The 12,997-nt window shown below is 35.0% G+C and overlaps 1 protein-coding gene across 5 annotated transcripts in view; it reads left to right on the top strand.

Annotated features, from left to right (window-relative positions):
* Positions 1–4,223, top strand: part of LOC117112846 (LIM domain and actin-binding protein 1-like) — an 88,024-nt gene extending 83,801 nt beyond the window's left edge. For all 5 annotated transcript variants that reach the window (XM_033256039.1, XM_033256037.1, XM_033256038.1 and 2 more), the window contains one exon: positions 337–4,223. In XM_033256039.1, the coding sequence (XP_033111930.1) occupies positions 337–414 (78 nt within the window). In that variant the 3' untranslated portion in view covers positions 415–4,223. The remainder of the gene's footprint in view (positions 1–336) is intronic.
* The last annotated feature ends 8,774 nt before the right edge of the window (positions 4,224–12,997 follow it).

Raw genomic sequence — 12,997 nt, 5'->3', positions numbered from 1 at the left:
CTTGTCACTTGTACACCTGGGTGGAGAGAGACAACCGTAGATAAAGTGCCTTGCCCAAGGACACAAGCGACTTGCACAGTGAGAGTTTTGAACCCCCAACCTCGAGGTTGGGAGTCCAAACCACAACCGATGCGCCAACCACTTCTTATAGTCATTACCATTGTTAGCATGATAATGTTTTTATGCCAGTTCCGTTATTTTTTAGTTATGGAGAGTTCTTTGTATAATATAACTGTAGAAATAAAATACAATAATAAAAAATTAATATTTACCAAAAATTAATATGGCAGATTATATTTTTAATATGACTAATAAAAGAACATGTTTGTATTATAGAATGGATGGACACAAGATTGTGCTTCTGTGGAGATTAAAGCTTCAAGATCTGTTGTGATGGAGCAAGAAGATCTCTAAGAATTTTTAGAACATCACATTTCGGGAGCTTTATTGACCAAAGTGGTGTTTGTAAAAACTAAATGAGCTAATTTGTAGATATCCTTTTTATTAAGTTTGTTTTTAACAATGTCTTTTCAATGATGACTATTTTGCAATTGAAAAAAGCTGAGTGAAAAAAGTAACTTCTTATTGTCAATGTATGTTAAGCATGTAGAATAGTTGTATTTCGGTTGAACATTGACATTTTTACATGTGAAATTTGTATAAAGCTTAGTATGTCAATGCTTGTTGCAAATTAAAATTAGGTTTAATACTTATGAGTAGTTGAGTGGGTTCAGGTTTATTTTACCCACATTAAATTATTTCTACTGGAAACAAATCTGGGTGTTTTTATGACGTAAAACTCTGCCTAATCTAGTTGAAGGCTACAAGCTAACATCCTTTCCTACTGTTAATTTTGTGATGTTTTTGTGCTTCTCTGCATTGTCGAAGCCACTTCTTCAATTCCAATTGATTGTTTATGATTTACGCTGTACTTGTTGGCATTCTTGAGTAATGTACAATATAAGAAATGACAACAGCACTTTTAAGACAAAATATAACATTTATTTAGCTCTAGCTTTTGTTACACAGTGGATTTCATCAGGAACCTGAGTATATTTCATCAGGAGGCTGTTGTGTAATGTATTATTTAATATAGATAATTACAAAAAATTCTCTATCCTGGTTACAAAGGGCGGATCTTTACTTTTAAATTTTCTTCTTACAGTATTATAGTAATAACTTTTTGTTTCTGATGAGCAGCAGCATTTTTGTGATGCTTTTGGGAGGCTGCTTTATAAATCTTAAATTATTGTTGTTTGGTTTTGAAGATAAATTCTTAATTTTCTATCTGTCATGGAACAGAATCTCAACTGGATGATTCAAGATTACTATTTTTATATTATACATCCAAATTTAGAGGGCAAATTGAAGAATTGAAATGTAGAATCATACAGTAATTGGCCACTTCTGTAAGCTTTAATATTGTTGTAGAAAAGCTCACCTTTTGGTTATCTAATTCACTTAATGACAGCAGGAATAACCTTGGTTTATAAGAGAAATGTTTCTTACTTCCTAGAACCTCCTAGTAATCGTTACAAGTTACATAATGTGCATCCACACTCATGGGCATGGGAGAGTACTTACAAATGTAGAGATTTGAGAGGCTTATATCTATTTCAGATAATCCCATAATACTTGAAAATTACTTGGCCTATATCAAAGATAATAAATAGCAAAAGATAGAGCAGTTCGCGATATAGTAGAACGCCTCATGAGGGCGTCCATGAAAGCAATTTTCCTCCATCTGAACGGCGGCACTATATCTTTGATTGGTTGGATTGGTGTTGGATAACTCTCTCATTCGTTTGTTTTCATTAGTTTCTCCACACCATGAAACAATTTTCCTCCATTTTAGAGAGGGCGGACGTTCCATCAAATTTAATGCAAACTACGCGAAGAGCTCATTCTTCTGCTATTTATGTTCTTTGCATAGATAGATCTACTATCTGTATTTAAATATCGGATAAGCTTCAGCATTGGATGATTGGATTCAAACTTGGCAGGATGCAATATGGCAAATAGTGTATAAGACGGTTCCTACTTTTTGTACCATGTGACTATTCCCCCATCGGACAGACCTGGACCCTCATCATCCAACACCATGACAAGGTTGTTGGACCAACAATTAATTTGCCTATCTAAATAACGTTAACTTGACTGCCAATCTCTAATATTGTGGTTTAAAACCACAATTTGAGCCTTACTTAGCCATAAAAATCTCCCCATGAACCCTACTAGGGATGTTTAGCTTTATCTTGCTATGCTGAGTCAAACACTGTTTTAAACAAGAAAATTGCTATTTAAATAGAACCATTCTTTGTTTTGTTAACAACATGAGAATATCAGTGTGGCGAATTGTGGATATGCTATTGGCAGAAATGATAATAATAAGTAAATAAATAAATATTGTAATGTATGTATGTCTGTGAAATCTAATAATAATGTTTTGATTTATCCTTGAACAAGAATCTCAAAGCACTTCCCACACCTTGGTCATTGGATTCATTAACTGGGAAATTTAGCACAAAGTGCAAAATTTCTCCCTATCAGATAGTGCCGACCACAGCCAACCTCCCTTCCATTTGTGTAATTGAAAATATGTTAGTAACCTTTACTTTTAGATAATACCTACTTTGTAGTTCTAACATTCCTAATTAAAACTTTATGCATATTAATTTTTGTTGTTTGCATCACATTCTTTGTTTCATACCATCCATTAAACTTAACATATAAATTTAATTAAGTTAATAATGCTACTAAACTGAGCTTCCATTGGTAGGCCTATCCTGTATTTCTTTCATAAAGGCAAACTTAAATAAATGCATATGTGTTTGTTTATATATTTTATGTACTCTATGTTGTAAAATCATGGAGTATAACAACTGAGAACATAGATTTCACTAGATATATTTATAATAAATTTTAGGAATTCAAAACATTTTAAGGCATCCTGTAGTTGGCATGTGATTGCTGTTGGACATGGTTTTTTAAATAAAATATAAAGGAATTCAACTTTCCATATTTAATAAATCATTATTGATGTCATTTAAAACTTAATATAAAAATGATGTGTTTTTATGTCAACAATAATGTGCACCCTATAATATGTAGACTCTAATCATGTACTGCATGAAAAAAATCTATTCTAGATTACCCACCAAACTCATTGCCCTTTATATTCTTGCCTTGAGTATATTGCATTGTTTAATAATTAAAGACATAATTATGCCATATGTTTTATTTCCAAAAACCAGATAAGTTTTATTTTCATAAAAAAGGACAGGTTATTCATTCAAGGCAAAAGAGATTTATCCGTGTATTAGGTTTGTTAATATTATGGCTAATATAATTATATTTTATAATAGAGCGACTTGTCTGTACAAAACATTATTATCCTAAGGATAATATTTTAATTTGTTTGAGCATTGATGACATTAAATTGATGTACTATAATTGGAGTTTTTGTACTGTAAAACTATGTGAAAGCAACTGTAAAGTTCTGTAGTACAATACTGCACAGTAGCTTTTGGATTGATTATTTAAATCCCTGCATCATTTTGATACTGCACAAAGGTTCAGATACAGATCATAACTTTATCTTGGTTTTAATATTACTGGTATATGATTTTAAATTACGAGTTAATTTGGAGACTTTGTATTCAAGTAGGATATGAATTCCATACTCACATTTTTTGTGATTTTACGTCCCACCTTAACCCAATACTGCTGAGAAAACAAGTCATAAAACGATCAAACATTTGTACAATTTTATCAATGTCTAATGTTAAAACAAGATACAGTAGAGTATAAGAGGCTTCTTTGTGTAGATGTTCACTGTTAGACAGTAGGTTTCTTACTTCTTGATTAATTTATATTATTTGAAGGCAGATATTATGCAAATACATATTTTAGGCTTCTGGAGAAATCAAAGGTCAAATGTTGAAAACTATGATGCTACTGATTTTAACAATAATGATGCATGTAATCCTAACTGAATTTAATCTTCTTTGTAGTGCTGTTGAAGTTGTCAGTATAAGGAGAAGCTTAAAAAACAATTTTTAATTATTAATCACACAAGTAGTGCTTGAGATGTAATATTCTCATATTGTATTTCAAATTAGCTTGTGTGAGCTTTTTAAATTGTTGCGTAACTGTAATGTGTAGGTCAGATGTAATGGCACAGTAGCTAATACAATTATTCAATAAATGCTATATAAATGTTATTGTTTTCCTTGTGTATTTTGTAAACAACTGCCTGTAATTACTTAATTTGTAAACAATGAGAAACCTATTTTAGTTTTGCAATTTGGCCATCATTATATATTATAATTCATATTATTATTTTATTTTATTCAGGTATACAAAATACAAAAAGTAGCCAAAGGCTAAATTATTGCAATAACTACAAAAATATAAATTTTAATAATTATGAAATTGCACAAGAACATTAATGTATGTACTGTATTTACAAATCAAAAATGTATATTTACAACTTACATCAACATTTAAATTTAAAAAAAAAACATGCTCATTCTGTATTAGACCGACTGTCGGGCCTGCAAGCCAATGGGGCAATGCTCCGAAGAAGAGTAAGACAGGCAGCGAACCGGAGAGGATCAGCTATTGAGCTACCTCTGGGGCGGATGCAGAGGGTGCGGTCGCACCCCCTATCCTATTAAGAAAAATAATTGTATTATATTGTTGATATGAATTATTGGTAAGATTTTTAAGGTATGAGAGTGCAATTTCATGGCAAACAGAGCTCGATATTCTCAAAATTTTCGATACTCCAAGTATCGATGGCGTGCATTTCGATACTTTGAGTATGTATTATACTATCTTATCTAAGATTAATCAGTGGACCATTCAGTTTATATGCCTGAAAATTGTTTAAATAAACTGCATAAATGACTCCGGTTTTAACGAAAGAGCGCGGTAGGCCTACAGCCAGAGTACATCTTATTTTATAGCAAGATACCGGTATACTCTGCCCACAAACATCTGAATTACCTATCATACACGATTCGAGTGCGTGTGCCTTTATTATAATTTGAGAAGTATGAGAAAAAGCGTGCAAAGATGTACAGTAATTGGTTTTCGGCACATGAAGTAGGTAAAGGAAATACATCAAAGAAAATTAAGTTTTATTTTCTATGGTACATCACAGCGATTAATTAGATCGATAATAAGGAATTTTACATATAAAGTGTCATATCCGGCATACTAGAGGTACAATTTCCCCAAATTTTACCACCTCAACCACAACTGTGGTGGGGCTGAGATGCCTGTCAGGGGCGAATCCAGAGATGTCCAAAAGGGGGAGCCGAAAGTTGGGCCGATCGAAACAACACTGTGCTAGGGGGTGTGAAAGGGCGAAATTTTTGTGTTCTAGACGCCCGAAAATAACATTTACATTTGAGGCGTTCTGAGCTATCATTTTGTTCTTTCTTTTTTCTTTTTTTAACCTCCCAAAGGGGGAAGGGCGGGGCCAGGCCGCCCCTCCCCTAAATCCGCCCCTGCATGTGGACTCACAGTTTTGAAGTAGTTAAAGTAAATACGTCAAAGACATGTTTTTAAGTTGTATTTTCTATGGTACACATCAGATCTGGTTGCCGAAAATAGCTGCTGAAAGGTCATGAGAATTTTTTGGCGCTTCATTTTGAATGTTGGTGATGATGAAGAATTGTGTCATTTCCGGCCATAGAGGTACTATATCTTTAACTTTTCTCACCTCAGCCACAAGCATGGTGGGGTTGAGGTGAATGTGGCCACACAGCTTTGAGGTAAGTCAAATAAATTAAATACATCAAAGAAAGTGTTTCTTTAGTTTTTTTTTCCTATGGTACATCACTCATAATAATTAGATCTCTGTGGTTGCCAAAAATTCCCTGATTAAAAATCATGAGAAATTTGCTGGCGCTTTATCTAGACATGATGGTGTGATGATGAATTTTACTATATGAAAGTATCATTTCCGACCATCTGAAGGTACTATTTCCTCAAATTTTCTCACAAACCATGGTGGGGCAGAGGTGGTTGTGGACTCACTATTTTGAAGTAGGTAAAGTAAATACATCAAAGAGAATGTTTTAAAGTTATATTTTCTATGGTTCATCACATACTATTTAGATCTCTATGGTTGCCGAAAATCGCCGATAAAAAAAAAAACCAAGATCACAAAAATGTGTTGGCGCCAGCCCGAGTTGGGGGGGGGTGGGGGGGGGGGGGGGGGAGAGGTGCCCTGTGTCGGGGAGAAAAAATCGATTAAATAAGCCTTTGAAACCACTAAACTTTCAAAATTTTCGGGGGCTTCTCCCCCAGGACCACTTTCGAAACATTTTAATCAAAGCTCGACCACTTTGCTTTCGTCAGGAAAATCTGACCCCTTGTCGGTGCATCGCCCCCCCCCCCGTCGGGCACATCCTGGCGCCACCCCTGGTTGGCGCTTCATTTTGACAATATAATGATATAGTAATGTGATGATGAATTTTACTCTTATACTGTAAATGTGTCATTTCCGGCTATCTACAGGTACTAATTCTTCAATTTTGAAACATTATCCATCTTTGATTGCACCGCAATAGTAAATCAGACTCTTCCTTACACCAAAATAAGAGTAGCAAAAAAGCATTGCTATCCTGATCAAAATGGACAGCAAAAGTTCCTCTTCAAAGCCTTCTCGTTCACACTGCACAATTATCAAAAAACATAAAACAACATAGGCCTAATATGATAGATCTCAATGAGGTTAATTGTCAGTTTTAAAAAGTCATTGAGTGGTGCAACGCCAATAAATTAACAATAAATGCCGATAAAACTAATTATATAATCTTTCAGTCAAAAAGTAAAGTTGTTACAACGTTCGGCTCCATTAGGATTAATACAAGCTTAATTTCTGAATGTAAATCTGTTTATTTTGTTGGCGTTAAACTCGATAAATACCTTAGTTTCAAAGAACATATATCTGATTTAAACAATAAAATAAAAAAGAGAGCTGGTATTTTATTTAAGTTACGGCACTGTGTACCTGAGGAAACATTGGTTATGCTTTACAATTCTTTTATTTTACCCAACTTGATTTTTGGTATTGAGGTATGGGGCAGCACCTACGAATCGCATTTAAAACCTTTATTACTCACTCAAAAAATGTGTGCCAGATGTATTACTTTTTCTAAATTTAGGGCTCATTCTGTACCTTTATTTAAAAAAACTTAACATTTTAGACGTATTTAAGGTTCATAAATTATATATTTTGAATTTTATATCAGACTTATTTAATAACAGATTACCACATAGTTTATCTGATTATTTTGAAAATATTTGTCATAGTTATGCAACAAGGTTTAATTACGAATATAATTTAGCCATATCAAAATGCCGAACTAATTTAGGTAAATTTAGAATTTCTTATATGGGTGCTAAACTCTGGAATACAACACCTGTTAAGTTAAGAGAGACTACCTCGAGGAATGTATTTGTTTCAAAACTGAAAAAATTACTTTATTCCGAGTATGAAGATTGATGCCTATTTAATTATTTTCATTATTTTATTGATATATTTATTTGATTCTTTTTTATTTATTGGGGCTGAGGGGGATAGTTAAGAAAGGGGCCAAGCTCGATTAGACTTGTCTATTTCTTGGCTCCTATTGTATACCATTTGTTTGTTTTTTTGCGTATACAATAAAGAAGAAAATTAATATATCATGACATTGGTGTAGGCAAGGGCGTCGATCCGTGGTTGAAAGTGGGGGGGGGACGAAATGAAAAATAAAGTCTTGGGCCCAAGCCTGGGATGCGTACCAGCGGGCTTAGCCCCGAGAAGCTCTGGCGCCTATAGCCTTTTAATTGATTTTAAGAAATGCAATTAACATTTATTTCCATACGAATTTTTTAAAATATCCAGTAGCGGATCCAGTAATTTGAAATAGAGCTGGGCCCAGAGAGGGACTTTTACAGATGGAGAGTATAGACCACCTCCGCCCCACCATGGTTGGGGCTGAGGTTGGTCGGAAATGGCACTCTCGGACTAAATTTTAATATAATTCGTACAAAAACCTCCAGTTTTGCTATTTATGATTCACCCCTACTTGGCCCGTGTGGGAATCGAACCCACGACCTCCGGGTTTACTACCCCTGTGATCCACCATGACTAAACGGAAGGAGGAAGTACCGCGAACCCTAAAGGCCAACTCAGACAGCGTCAATAAAATAATGAAAATAATTAAATAGGCCGACGCAGCCCGACGCGATTTGTGGTCGCGTCGGGTCTGTGTGAATTGAACGCAGACGCGATGGCGTGCGTCGGGGGCAGACGCTGTCTGAGTTGGCCTTTAGCCATAAATGCGATAAACCTAGTACCGCAACAAGTAGGCCTACTACCAGTTAGTCAACTCTAAGACTACTTTACTAGAAAAAATTATTCGTATATATACAGCTGCAGGTTAATATTACGCATGGTCATGGTGTCAAAAATATAGGCCTAATTACTGGATCCGCTTTCTGTAGTACAGGAAATGTAGAATTAAATTTATAATCGATTTTTTATTGTTCCCATCTCCATAACTTACGCACTTTTTTTAAATAGACAAAAATGTTGGAAAATTCATTATGCAAATTAGAAAAGAAATAGACCAATCATGTTACGAGATTGAATGTATTGTACTCGCTCGTTGATGACGTCACGTATTGCGAAACAACAAACAACAACCTTTCATGTCCGAGCCAGGCCGTCATGGAAGCTCACTGGCTGACTGTGTAATTCATGTTGAGCAGAAAATTAAAAACTGCAGACGAAAAGGTTACAATCTTTTCAGAGATAAGCTGGAAGAAAGTTTTGGACAGTGCCCATGGAAGGATTTTAATACTGAGGAATAGAAGTTAGCTTGGCTTGCTTAATCGTTTTCTTCAATCGTCGTTTCCAACGATCTAGGCGCGCCTAGCCTAGCTTGGGCCTAGGCCTAACTGCTGCCTCTGGGCTAGGCTCCCTCGGATTGGACAGTGAAGTATGCCTAGGCGTTAGTTGTAGTACTGATTATTGACATCTATAACGCTGGCTACCATAGTGCTACGTACGATTTACCGACTAATGCAAAGTAACGAGCAAGAAAAAAAGATTAATTTAAAGAGTGCTACGCACGATTTACCGACAAATGCAAAGTAACGAGCAAGAAAAAAAACTTTAATTTAAGAGAAACCAAGACAGGTATTTGTACAGCCTAGGCTAGGTTTAGGCCTACTTGGTTTAGAACAGGGGCCTATGCCTATCTACTCAGGCCCTGGCCCTTACTTTTTTAGGCCTGCCTATACTTCTAGGTTAGCTAGGGCCAGGCCCTACTATTTAGGCATGAATGAATGGCATTGAATATGGTAGCCTATGAACTAAGATATCCTGGACACGGATGAAATATTTATAGTGAGTACATTACATCGTACGTTAAATTATTATTCAATTAACAGAAATGGCTTACACAATATACTTCAATATAACATAATACAGTAAGTCGTATATGGCCTTAACAGTGAATCGGTAGATGCAAGCAATACAACGTATTAAATCGATTATTATTATTGTTTTATTTTTATTAATTATATATAAATTCAGTATTACTTTTTATTGTTAAATTATTGTTATTAAAATATTGTTATTATTATTATTGTGCATATTGTTAGGTGTAGGCTGACGTTACTACAATAACTCAATTTACTAGAACAATTCTTATACAGTATTTGATTATTTACATTTTTGTAAACTTTGAATGATACAGACAGATAATTATTAAATAAAAAGTTGATTGACACTTTAATTTCATGTTAATTTTTAGTTTTGCCTGTAGACTATAACAGTGTGGTGGTGGTGATGATTGTTAATTGCAGTACAGTATAATAATGGTTACAAAACAATTTAATTAAACAATACAGAAATGCCAAAATCCTCTGATTCCCTTCGGAGACTGGGTATTTGTTTTAAAAAAAAGTCACAGGTCTTAATGCCAACATTTCTTTCGTGTATGTAATTGCATATAGGCCTACATGATAAGCCTACATAGCAATACTGTACTGTATACACAATAACAAATACAAAACACAAACATTGAAGTGTTTCATGACCATTGTGAAATGTACCACCTCTTTTCATCATTATTACTTAGTCAAGATTTTTATCATATTACTTAATGAACAATCTTGCTTAACAATATTAGCAACATTGTAATACATTACAGTATATTTTACCTTACCGCTCCTTTACAGTATAATCATAAAAATAATACTAAGACTAATGATAATAATATTAATGATTATAATATTTATAATAATAATAATACGGTAATAGCAATGATAACAACAACAATAATAATAATAATAATAATAATAATAATAATAACATAATAATAATAATAATTAGTATTATTATTGTAATAATAAAAGAGTGGTAATAGATGTAATTTTAGTACTGTATGCAAAAAATGTACACTATTAACAAATATTCGGCCTACACAATAACAATAATATAATACATATAATCATAGTTACCAACCGTCTCGCATCGTGCGGGATGGTCCCGCATTTCAAAGTGATTTTGGATGAAACCAGGAACACACATTTTGCAGAAACACATGCGTGATCCTAAATTTGTCACGCATTTAACAAAAGTCCATGCGTGATAACGATTTATCACAAATTCAGGGGAAATGCATTTAAAATTTGAAGAAATTGGTTGGATTAAAACTATAAAAAGTGATGCAGTAACTTTAGAGAGTACAGTATTTCCTTGAAAGCCCTACTTATTTCACTAACGAGTTAATAAAAGTTGATCAGTAATGAAATATTTGTGTAGGTCTACAAAGTTTGGGTGCTCAAGTTAAACATAGGCCTACATTGAAACACAAATTGGCTTTATTAATAATATTTTTGTTTATGTACCGTATTATCAACATACACTTTCTGAAATCGTTTTAAAACAACTTAAAAATACCAGATCGTTGGGTGGGGGTGGTTCCCCTGCGCTTGAACCCCCCCCCCATCCCAGCCAACTGGTATTTTCACTCACGCATTTCAAATCTCTCAGGTTGGTAACTATGAATAAACAATAAACAAACTACCGGGTTGCTGGTTAATTTGCAAGGTAGTACATGGCTCAACTATTTTTTACTTAGGAGTTAATTTGTAAAAATCGCACACAAATCATACGACGTCACTGACAACGCCGAATGTTTGCAATATAGGAATGACAAGAATCAAGAATACATTATTTTTTTATCGAACAAATAAGTGTACAATGAAAATAGCAGTTTATTATTAATTATAATGTAAACAATTATTGGCTTATATAACATGGCTAAATACTGGCGTTAATCTTTCTAAATCTGTAGGTACTGGTTGTATCTTCTGATCCAATGATTAATTTAAATAATATACTTGTCTTGTGATGTGATATCTTGCCTAAAACCAAAAATGCCTGAAAACAGAAAACACAAGCAAATCAGAACAGTTACTATACAATATATAGGGTATTTTTGATTTTTTTTTTTCAATAAAAAAAATTAATGAATTTCATACTGTACCTTGTGTTTTTATATTTGTTGTCATTTCCTCTGGATGCTTTACTGTACGATTCTTTTTGTGTGTGACTGTATGCACTACTATCAAGACAGGACGCGTATTTAAGTATTTTTTGACACACGTACAAAAATAACAAATAACAAATAACAAGTGCCTCCCTCACCAACTTTTTGAAATACCCCGGACGGGAAACAAGTATTTTTTGTTATTTGGCCTAAGATGTTTCAAATGATATAAAAATGTATGCAAACGTACCTTTGGAACAGGTTTTTTTTTTTCGAGTTTTATTTACCTTAACGTCGACTCCATCTAGAAAGCAGCAGGATTACTCACGCCAGGATTAATCACCACGCTGTTTTTGTATTTTTCTTGAAACCTGTATGCCTAATCACATACACAGTATAATAGATTCAAGTAAGATATTTCAAATGAAAATTCATCGTAGTCATTAATTATTATCAATACGGTCCCGGCGTCATTCCTTGAATCGGGACGGTGCGTATACTACTTTACCGCTTGAGTTCACGATGTACACGTGACATAGGTCATATCATGTAAAGATAATTTTTTGTCCCGAATTATAATTTGTATTTTTAATGTATAATTACTAGAGACAGGTCCTGTGTTAAATCCAACTGCTCCTCAACGTGGTGCACAGGTGTAACGGTCCAAGGTAGGGGATTGCCGGATGGGGTGAAGTACGGTGGGGTATATTATGCCCTGGCGCCATCTCGGTAGCCGTGAAGGCCCATCTGGAACCCTGTAAACAGACCGGCTAACGGAGCTCTGGCAAATCTGTTCCACTAGGGATCCATCGACAGTGGTGCAGCCTTCCATCGGCCCTCGTCGTCCTGCTCTCTTGCTTGCCACTTGGACAACCGACGGGAGGCAAAGTGGTGCGAGTGATGACTGCGCTCCCTCACTATCACCGATAAAAAATCAAGTCCTTGCGCAAGCTTTGCCCTCTTACTTCTGTATTTTTCTGTCTTCTCCTTCTCTAATCAAGCCTGCGGCGACAGACAACAAGTGAAGGGAACAGCTATGGATGAGAGTGGAAGTTCTTATCATGGAATCTGCACGTGTGGCGACGTTGGTGTGATGGCCACGTTGGTGTGATGGCCGTTTCGTGACACAACTAGGACAAGTCCTACCAGCGCGTCTGGGCAGCCATTTAAGGGTAGCACTGCCCACCCCAATCAGGGGAAGGGACAATAAAAGGCGTCCTAAAAAAGTTTGTCCTGTTTTGAGCTCGACCAGGAAACCGCGCCTGGAGAGCCATCCCACCTATGCCGTCAGAAATATACAGTAAATATAAAGAAAATTTGAAAACCCACAAACTTGTTTCACAAAACAGGAAACCACTCATTCTTGCTTCTTGGAATATCCGAACACTAATGGACACCACCATCCCCCCCCCCCCCCAATATACACATCT

This window comes from Anneissia japonica, unplaced genomic scaffold, assembly GCF_011630105.1.
Source record: "Anneissia japonica isolate Jap-2015-1 unplaced genomic scaffold, ASM1163010v1 scaffold172582_len1462937_cov174, whole genome shotgun sequence".
Taxonomy (NCBI): domain Eukaryota; kingdom Metazoa; phylum Echinodermata; class Crinoidea; order Comatulida; family Comatulidae; genus Anneissia; species Anneissia japonica.
This window is presented reverse-complemented; position numbering and strand designations above follow the sequence as displayed.